This window comes from Eriocheir sinensis, chromosome 21, assembly GCF_024679095.1.
Source record: "Eriocheir sinensis breed Jianghai 21 chromosome 21, ASM2467909v1, whole genome shotgun sequence".
In the NCBI taxonomy this organism is placed as follows: Eukaryota; Metazoa; Arthropoda; class Malacostraca; order Decapoda; family Varunidae; genus Eriocheir; species Eriocheir sinensis.
Window position 1 is genome coordinate 18,762,199 of NC_066529.1, and position 10,421 is coordinate 18,772,619.

The 10,421-nt window shown below is 43.5% G+C and overlaps 1 protein-coding gene across 1 annotated transcript in view; it reads right to left on the reverse strand.

Moving 5' to 3' along the window:
- The window catches only part of LOC127001847 (uncharacterized), a 7,150-nt gene extending 1,007 nt beyond the window's left edge, over window positions 1-6,143 (reverse strand). Inside the window, exons 1-5 of the mRNA XM_050867043.1 lie at window positions 6,026-6,143; window positions 5,920-5,949; window positions 3,850-4,036; window positions 3,612-3,683; window positions 1-814 (exon numbers count right to left, since the gene is read on the reverse strand). The exon at window positions 1-814 is cut by the window's left edge and continues 1,007 nt beyond it. Of these exons, the coding sequence (XP_050723000.1) occupies window positions 670-814; window positions 3,612-3,683; window positions 3,850-4,036; window positions 5,920-5,926 (411 nt within the window). The 5' untranslated portion in view covers window positions 5,927-5,949; window positions 6,026-6,143 and the 3' untranslated portion in view covers window positions 1-669. The remainder of the gene's footprint in view (window positions 815-3,611; window positions 3,684-3,849; window positions 4,037-5,919; window positions 5,950-6,025) is intronic.
- Between the last annotated feature and the right edge of the window lie 4,278 nt (window positions 6,144-10,421).

Genomic DNA, 10,421 nt, shown 5'->3' on the forward strand with positions numbered 1-10,421 from the left:
ACCCTTCAATACTCCATTCACTCCACCTCACCCTAGATTATGCGAAAACTTTAACGGCATCACCTGATAAAAACATATAACTGTCTTCCTCTACGTTTGACTTTACTTTTTACAGTAAAGGAAGCAGCTCAAGGGAAAAAAGAAGAAAAAAAAGCCTAATAATCACTGCTCTGATAAAAAAAAAAGGTAGGAATAAGCAGCCAAAAGAGTGGTCAACTTCGAAAATGAAAGCCATGCGAACCTAATCTGCTTTCCCTCTGTATTCAAGTAAAGTGCAATATTAGCTAGGGTTCGTTTGCGATTGTTGACTCAGAAACCGGAAAATACGATGTGCTGAGCGGCTGAGTACGATAATTTGGTAACGCTGGTCTCGGGGAGATACACTTTAGGGTTTCTAGATAGATTCCTTGCTATTGACCATGTGTTCTCAGACGCTTTCGCCTCTAGCAACAAATATTTCGAAAGGCCACAAAGGAAATTAGTCGGGTTCTCATGAGTGCGCCTTATCAGACTATCACTAGGCTCATAAAACTACCCATGGAAATACTAACACAACCTCTACGGAAGCCTTACCAAATGTGGGTGTGTGAGCAATGAAGAGTTTGAGAATGTGGCTCCTGGTAGGGCACGTTGCTTTCTCCTCTACTTTTCAAACTGAGGTATCGATGCTCAGTAAGGTGACGGCTGTGGCAGTGAGGAAGGGAGATGGGCGAAGTAGGCGGCCGTGATGACCCCGACAAACAGCACGAACAGGAAAGTCAGCATCTTCAGCATCCTCAGCGGCGACATTTGCGGCGTAAGCATTCCCTCTTCCCTGCCGTGGCGAGTTAATTAAAGCGGTGTTAGTACTCTCTCTCTCTCTCTCTCTCTCTCTCTCTCTCTCTCTCTCACCGTAGAGGCGGTGGCGTCGCCCTTTATGTCAAAAGCTATTTGCAACCCACTGACAAAACACCGGGAAACAGTAACGTTGAACATTTGTGCGTGCGAGTAAACATTGCAAAAGTCAACTTAAATATATCTGTCACCTACAGACCTCCCGGGCAATCACTCGATGACGACCTTGAAATGTACAGCGTCTTAAGGCAGTCACTTAATAACAGCGACTCACTGATATTAGGAGACTTTAACCTCCCCCATATCGACTGGGCGACACTGTCAGGTACAGAAGGCGAGTCACATAGAATGATCGAATTTCTAGAAGAAAATTATCTAAGCCAAATGGTTTCTGAGCCAACTCGACAAAATAATATACTCGACCTTGTTATAACGACCCAAGATAACCTAGTCAGTAATGTCACGGTAGGAGAACACCTCGGTTCTTGCGATCATAAATTAGTGCGCGTCGACATTAAAGCTCAATCATCAGTGACTGAAAATAAAGTAAAGGTGCCCAATTTCAAAAGAGCTAACTTCGTAGAAATCCGACAAAAACTAACAGAAATACAACTATCAGATGACGGCAACGTAGAGGAGGCCTGGATAAGCTTTAGAAATCACTTACTCACTCAGCAGAACACATTCATCCACTTGTGCGAGAAGCGAATTAACACTAATAAAAGCCCATCGTGGTTTAATAGCGAAATTAAGCAATCGGTCAATGAGAAAAAAAAATTTACTGGTTAAAGAAAGAACAAAGCACGCCCGAAAACATTAGACTTTATAATGATGCCAGGCGACGAGTAAAAAGACTAGTAGGTCAGGCAAAGCGTAGATACGAAGAAAATATTGCAGCCAACTGTAAAAATAATCCGAAATCTTTCTTCAGTTACATAAACAACAGAAAGGCGATCAAAAGTGGTATTGGACCTTTAACAAACAGCGACGGTGCACTAGTGACTGACAGCCAACACATTGCAAACCTCTTAAACAATTACTTTTCCTCGGTGTTTAATACTAACAGTCTTCCTCTCGCTACCACCAACACCAGTACTATTGTAAATCTCGAGCATGCATTGCCTAATTTTGAAATAACAACCGATGAAGTAATAAAAGTCCTGGACCTGACAAAGTATATCCAACTCTGCTGAAAGAAACAAAGAGCGAAATACTCTCCTCCCTCACAACCGTATTCAATATGTCCTTGCGACAAGGCATCGTCCCTTCAGATTGGAAAAAGGCTAACGTGACACCGATTTTCAAGAAAGGAGACACAAAAGTACCAGGTAATTACAGGCCCATTAGTCTAACTTCGGTTGTAGGTAAGCTACTTGAGGGCATAATTAGAGACAAAATTGTGAATTACCTTGAAAGCCACTCATTGATTGGGGACTCACAACATGGCTTCCGAAACAAAAGATCCTGCCTATCAAACCTATTAACCTTTATAACGACCTCTTCACTGTTTATGACGTAACCAAATCACTGGACGTAGTCTATCTTGATTTCCAGAAAGCGTTTGATAAAGTCCCGCATCATAAATTACTTTACAAATTAAAGCAAATAGGTATTGACGGTCAAGTAAACCAATGGATCGCGAATTGGTTGAGCAACAGACAACAAAGAGTAGTGATTGACGGATTTAACTCAGAGTGGGCGCCTGTCACTAGTGGCGTCGCTCAGGGCTCTGTTCTTGGCACATTGATATTCATTATTTACATCAACGACGTGGATGTTGGACTCAATAACCGCATTAGTAATTTTGCAGACGACACAAAGATTGGCAACTCGGTTCTCACTGACGAAGACAGGCAAAGCCTCCAAGAGGATTTGCACAAAATTTCAGCTTGGTCAGATAGATGGGAGATGCCCTTTAACGTAGACAAGTGCCAGGTCCTTCAAGTTGTAACGAGGAATAAGAAGTTAGAATACGAAATGCGCGGCGTTAAACTCAAAAGCGTTCAATGCGTCAAAGACTTGGGGGTCAAAATCGCGTCAAACCTCAAATTCTCACAGCAATGCATCGATGCAGCAAATAAAGCGAACAGAATGTTGGGCTTCATTAAAAGAAACTTTGTATTCAAGAATAAAGATTTAATACTCTGCTCTACAACAGTTTAGTCAGACTCCACTTGGAATATGCGGTACAGTTTTGGTCTCCCACCATGCATATGATATTGCTAAATTAGAAGGTGTTCAGCGTCGGGCAAAGAAAATGATCCCTTCCTTTCTCAACAAATCCTACGAAGAAAGTCTTTCCAACCTTAACATGTTCTCTCTTGAGAAACGTCGCCTCTGAGGAAAACTGATCGAATGTTTTAAAATACTTAATGGTTTCACGAATGTAGACAGATCAACATTGTTTATGATCTATGACACTTTGCGCACGAGGAACAATGGCGTAAAACTCAGATGTAGACAAGTAAATTCAGACTGCACCAAATTTTTCTTCACCAACGTTGTAGTGCGAGAATGGAATAAGCTTCCACCGTCAGTGGTCCAGTGTAACACGATTGACTCCTTCAAAAATAAGCTCGACCGTCACTTCCTTCAACTTAATATCAACTAGAGTAGAAATGCAACGTTTTGGAGTCTTCTGATTAATGTAAAATCACTTAGGTTTAAGGACAGACCACCAAATCTGGACCATGGGGTCTGTGTGGTCTGATTTTCTATGTAAATCTATGTAAATCTCTCTCTCTCTCTCTCTCTCTCGTCGCCTGCTGAGTGCTGACCTGAGGTGTTCCTTGGAGCTCATGCTGAGGAACTTGAGCCACGTCAGTACCAGGAACACGGACACCATATCCCTGCAACCACGACCACACAAATTAAGGTAACTACGTAAGTATACATAAGCAGGCTATAGTGTGTTCTTACATTGTTTGGATAAGTAAGAAAATTCATTACTCTTTAATCAATACTACCGTTCGTTGCAGAAGTCAGGGAATAACCTACACCGACTCGCTCTACTACCCAGATTCGTGATGGAGAACAAGGGCGGCCAGGCTGGGAAATGATGAGGTCTGGGAGTCGTGGGTCAGCTTGAGGTCGGGCATGGACTTCCTAGTGACGGTTCTGAGCCTCGCCACTGCCAGGTACACCAACAGGCACAGCAGGCAGCCCACGTTGATGGACCACACTGCCCGCACCTCCATTAACACTGGGATGAGCGAAAACAAGGTTGGCTATACCTTCTACTGCTACTATTACTACTACTGCTAAATACTAGCACTACTACTATTACCATCACCAGACTATTCATCACCCTCACAAACCTACCATTCCTCACCCTACAACTCTAGTTACTTGAGAGAGAGAGAGAGAGAGAGAGAGAGAGAGAGAGAGAGAGAGAGAGAGAGAGAGAGAGAGAGAGAGAGAGAGAGAGAGAGAGAGAGAGAGAGAGAGAGAGTGAGGGGGAGAGGTGGGGTGAGGGTGGATGAGAGGGGCGAGGTGAGGGCGAGGTGGTGAGAGGGCAGGTGAGGGAGGAGGGGAAGGGTGGGGGTGAGGGGGGGGTGAGCGAGGGCGAGGGGGTGAGGGCGAGGAGGAGGGCGAGGAGGAGGAGTGAGCGAGAGGGGGTGAGGGTGAGGGCGAAGATGAGGGCAAGGGCGGGGGTGAGGGTGAGGGCGAGGGCGAGGGCAGGGGGGGGGGGGGGGTGAGGGCGAGGGGAGGGGGGGGTGAGGTGAGGGCGAGGGAGGAGGCGGGGGGTGAGGGTGAGGAGGGCGAAGATGAGGGGGAGGGAGGGTGAGGTGAGGAAGAAGATGAGGGCAAGGGCGGGGGTGAGGTGAGGGCGGGAGTGAGGGCGAGGGCGAGGGCGAGGGCGGGGGTGAGGGTGAGGGTGAGGGCGGGGGTGAGGGTGAGGGCAAGGGCGAGGGTGAGGGCGGTGAGGTGAGGGTGAGGGTGAGGGTGAGGGTGGGGGGTGAGGGTGAGGGCGAGGGGTGAGGGTGAGGGCGGGAGGGGGAGGGCGAGGTGAGGAGGGGTGAGGGGTGAGGGGGGTGAGGTGAGGGCAAGGGCGGGGGTGATGGTGAGGGCGAGGGCGGGGGTGAGGGTGAGGGCGAGGGCGGGGGTGAGGGTGAGAACGAGGGCGTGGGCGAGGGCGGGAGTGAGGGCGAGGGCGAGGCGAGGGAGGGGTGAGGGTGAGGGAGGAGGCGAGGGCAAGGGCGGGAGTGAGGGCGAGGGCGAGGGCGGAGGTGAGGGTGAGGGCGAGGGCGAGGGCAAGGGCGAGGGTGAGGGCGAGGGAGAGGTGAGGTGAGGGCGGGGGTGAGGGTGAGGGCGAGGGCGAGGGCCAGGGCGAGGGTGAGGGCGAGGGCGAGGGCGAGGGCGGGGGTGAGGGTGAGGGCGGGGGTGAGGGTGGGGGCGAGGGCGAGGGCGAGGGCGGGAGTGAGGGCGAGGGCGAGGGCGAGGGCAAGGGCGGGAGTGAGGGCGAGGGCGAGGGCGGGGGTGAGGGCGAGGGCGAGGGCAAGGGCGGGAGCGAGGGCGAGGGCAAGGGCGGGAGTGGGGGCGGGGGTGAGGGCGAAGGCGAGGGCGAGGACGAGAGCGAGTGGGATGGGAGAACTCAGGTTAGTTAGTGCAGGTATGTCACGGTACAACAACAATAATACTATATAATAATAATGCAAGAATGTACAATACCCTTGCTATACTTATAAAAGGCAAAGTGATAATTAATGCAAGCAACCATCAGTAAATCATAACAATGAATACCAAGTACGCCCCCTTCAGGAATTGATTCTTCCTTCACGTCCCCTTGCATTATATAGCTAGATAGAATTCGCTCCCAGGTGTATTAACAATGGTAAGCCTAAATAGACTATAAGAAACTTGACTTGATAAAGGACATAATTTTCCATTCTTCTTTCATAAACTTCTCAATCTTAGCCCAGTCTTGTTTAGGTAATAACAAATAATACAACAGAAATTCCTACTTTTATTCCAGGGTTGGCGCTCCTCCTGGAAATAACTAACGACCCAGTTTATGAACCACTGACTTAAAACATTAACTTACGGGCTACGTACGTCATCTACCGAACTGTCTTTGCCACTTACCACCCATATGAAGCCATCCGAGCGCCCAGTCTGGAAAACAAAGCTTAGGTTCAATGATGTAAAGACGTCCTCTCTCTCTCTCTCTCTCTCTCTCCACGGTACATACCTGAAAATAGGCTGTGTAGAATAGGGAAAATGAGGCAATCAGGTTTAACAGGTGACAGAGCTTGCTCCAAAAGGCCGCCGCCATCCCCGTCACCACCAGTCCTGGCAGGGAAATGACACTGGTGACTAGTACTACCCATGACAGGTGATTGGTGTGTGTGTGTGTGTGTGTGTGTATAGTAGTAGTAGCAGTAGTAGTAGTAGTAGTAGTAGTAGTAGTAGTAGTAGTAATAGTAGTAGTAGTAGTAGTAGTAGTAGTAGTAGTTATCATTGATATTGTAATAATTACAAACACACACACACACACACACACACACGCACACACGCGCTGGTCGTTACTATGGTGTTGAAGGCAAAACTTACCCTTCCACATTCCTACCTGATTATCATTAGTTTTTCTTTTGCATTACTATCGACCTACCTAGGCTAGCGGTTGAGGCCCTTGCGAGAGGTTTCCTTCTTATTCATTTCCTTATCATTTTGTATATGAGGGATGTACGTGCTATATGTATACTTATAAACCAGTGAACTCCTCAGCCCCCCCCCTCCACTTTAATACCCTTCTTACTCTGTTGTGTATGAGTGTCTTTTATTTTTCATATCCGTTTCTGCACATCAAGGGGGCCCTATTTTTTTCCCCTTGAGTCCTATTCATGGATCTTAATAACAATAATAATGATAATACTAATAATAGTAATCTAATGATAATAATATTTATAATAATAATAATAATAATAATAATAATAATAATAATAATAATAATAATAATAATAATAATAATAATAATAATGATAACAATAATAATAATAATAATGATAATAATAATAATAATAATAATAATAATAATAATAATAATAATAATAATAATAATAATAATAATAATAATAATAATAATAATAATAATAATAATAATAATGATAATAATAATAATAATAATAATAATAATAATAATAATAATAATAATAATAATAATAATAATAATAATAATAATGATAATAATAATAATAATAATAATAATAATAATAATAATAATAATAATAATAATAATAATAATAATAATAATAATAATAATAATAATAATAATAATAATAATAATAATAATAATAATAATAATAATAATAATAATAATAATAATAATAATAATAATAATAATAATAATAATAATAATAATAATAATAATAATAATAATAATAATAATAATAATAATAATAATAATAATAATAATAATAATAATAATAATAATAATAATAATAATAATAATAATAATAATAATAATAATAATAATAATAATAATAATAATAATAATAATAATAATAATAATAATAATAATAATAATAATAATAATAATAATAATAATAATAATAATAATAATAATAATAATAATAATAATAATAATAATAATAATAATAATAATAATAATAATAATAATAATAATAATAATAATAATAATAATAATAATAATAATAATAATAATAATAATAATAATAATAATAATAATAATAATAATAATAATAATAATAATAATAATAATAATAATAATAATAATAATAATAATAATAATAATAATAATAATAATAATAATAATAATAATAATAATAATAATAATAATAATAATAATAATAATAATAATAATAATAATAATAATAATAATAATAATAATAATAATAATAATAATAATAATAATAATAATAATAATAATAATAATAATAATAATAATAATAATAATAATAATAATAATAATAATAATAGTGATAAAATAATAGTTATAATAATAATGGTACATAGCAGTGTAGATACTAATAATAGTAATGATAATAATGAAAAAATTATTATAATAACAATAATAATAATAATAATAATAATAATAATAATAATAATAATAATAAGAATAAGAATAAGAATAAGAATAAGAATAAGTGTTGCCAACTCGCATATATTTTTACTACATGTTCTTGTATGATCTAAAATATACTGTAACATTCTAGACTGTACTGTTCTGGATATATATAGGAGAAGAGGGCGAGAGAGTCCCAGTCCCAGTCATAGTAAGCTAGTGGTAAGTGAAGAGTCAAAGTGAAGTGTACTACTAAGGAAGAATATTAAACTACAGAAGCTGTGCGAAGTGTTTACATATCTCCCTCCCACGGAGTCTCCTGACGGCGACACGGAACCCAAGTAACACGTCCGGCATAACATTGGCGTCAGGAGTGTAGCCATTTGTTTTTTCGCCATGGAGACTCGTTCCCAAGCTGCCCAGAGGGACGACATGTTGACTGAACTTTTGGAAGCCTTGAGACTACAGGGGGAGAAACAAGAAAGAGCACTCCAAGAACTCAAAGAACAACAAGAAAAAGCACACCAAGAACTCAAAGAACAACAAGAAAGAGCACAGCTACAACAAGAAGGAACACTCCAAGAACTCAAAGAACAACAAGAAAGAGCACAGCAACAACAAGAAAGAGCACAGCAACAACAAGAAGAAACACTCCAAGAACTCAAAGAACAGCTAGAAGATCGCTTCACGGGATTACAGCTACAGCTAAAAGCAGTACAAGATGGAAGTGAATCAGTGCGAAGAGAAATGACTGATGTGACCACGAACTTGGGACAACGCCTGATAGAAGTAGAGAAAGAACACACAAATCTTCAACAAGAGATGGAGGTGGTACGGGAGACGACACACAAAGAAATACTAGAAGTAAGTGACAGAGTGAAGGCCCTTGAAGACTGCTTGGCTGGAAACGGACAGCCAGTGCCTGCAGGGGCTAGTTGTACCCAAGATGCTTCTCCTACGCAAGTCCGGGGTAGTTTGAGCCCTGTTTCGCCTGAGTTTATCCCCGCAAGAAGTTCCGCCAGCCCCATGGGTCTGCTGGGTTCGCCTGTTAGAAAGAAGCCTCAGGAGTTTGATGGCAAGGTCTCCTGGGAGGCTTACTGCTCAGTTTGAGCTGTTGGCAGCTCGGAACGGATGGGATGACCAAGAGTGCGCGGTACAGCTGGCCACTAGCCTCAAAGGGGCGGCGCTGGAGGTCCTTGCTCAGCTCGACAATGCGACAAAGGGCAGCTACAGCGGGCTGGCACAGGCGCTGGAGCAACGATATGGGACCAAGCACCAGAACGAGCTCTTCAGGGTTAGGTTCAGAACCCGCAACAGGAGGCGCGGCGAGTCTCTTCAGGAACTCGCTCAGGACCTTGAGAGCATGGCGCACAAGGCATACCCAGGTGCCACTCCTGACCTGCTGACGGTTTTGCTGCGTGATCAATTCATCGATGCCCTGGACAGCCCTCAGCTGAAGATACAAGTGAACCAAGCTAAGCCAACATCAATGCAGGAAGCTCTGGCACGTGCCATGGAGTTTGAGTCCTTTGTTAGGTCTAGCTTGTCAAACTTCAGGGACGACTCGACTTCTGGCTTTAGGGCACGAAAGGGCGCTGTCTGCGACAAAGACAGGTTCCAAGGAACGTGCTGGTACTGCGAGAAGGCTGGGCACAAGGAGAACGAATGCTATAAGAGGAAGAAGGAATATGAAGGTGGCGCTAGGAAGAAGCCCAGGGAAGGACCCAAGTGCTGGAGCTGTGGAGGAAAGGGGCACTGGAAGAATGAGTGTCGGAAAAATGTGCCCCTGGCGAGGGACCACCATTCGGGCGAGGGAAGAAGGAGAACTGGTTCACGGGGGCAACGACCAGTCTGTCCTGTACATGCCCCGAAGATATCAATGTGCAGGAAAACCACCATGACGGGCTGCCAAGTGGAACAGACAGCGGAAGTGCCATGGGAAGACTTGGGAAAACTGCAGCAGGAGGACCGAGATCTGAGACCAATTATTGAGTGGCTGAGTCAGTCGTCCACGCGACCTGGGTGGGAAGTAATCTCGAGAGAAACCCCTACCACCAAGAATTACTGGACTCAGTGGGACACTCTTCGGATGGACGACGGGGTGTTGCAGCGACGCTGGGTCTCTCATGATGGTCTTGACCACTACTGGTCCACGGTGCTACCTGTGAAGTCCCGGGAAGGCGTCTTGAAAGAAATGCACGACAGCATCACCAGCGGACACCTTGGGGTAAAGAAGACACTGAGTCGCCTGCGCCAAAGGTTCTACTGGGTTGGCATGAGGAAGGACGTGGAAGAATGGTGTCACGCGTGTGAGGTGTGCTGTGCAAAGAAGGGCCCCAAGAAGCGTCACCGTGCCCCATTGCAACTATACCAGGGAGCCCCCATGGAACGGGTGGCAGTGGATATAGCAGGACCCTTGCCTCTGACGACGAACGGAAATAGGTACATCTGCGTCACAATGGATTACTTCACCAAGTGGCCGGAAGCCTACGCCATCCCTGACCAGGAAGCCACTACCATCGCCAAGGTTTTGGTGGAGGAGTTCTTCTGTCGCTTCGGTGTG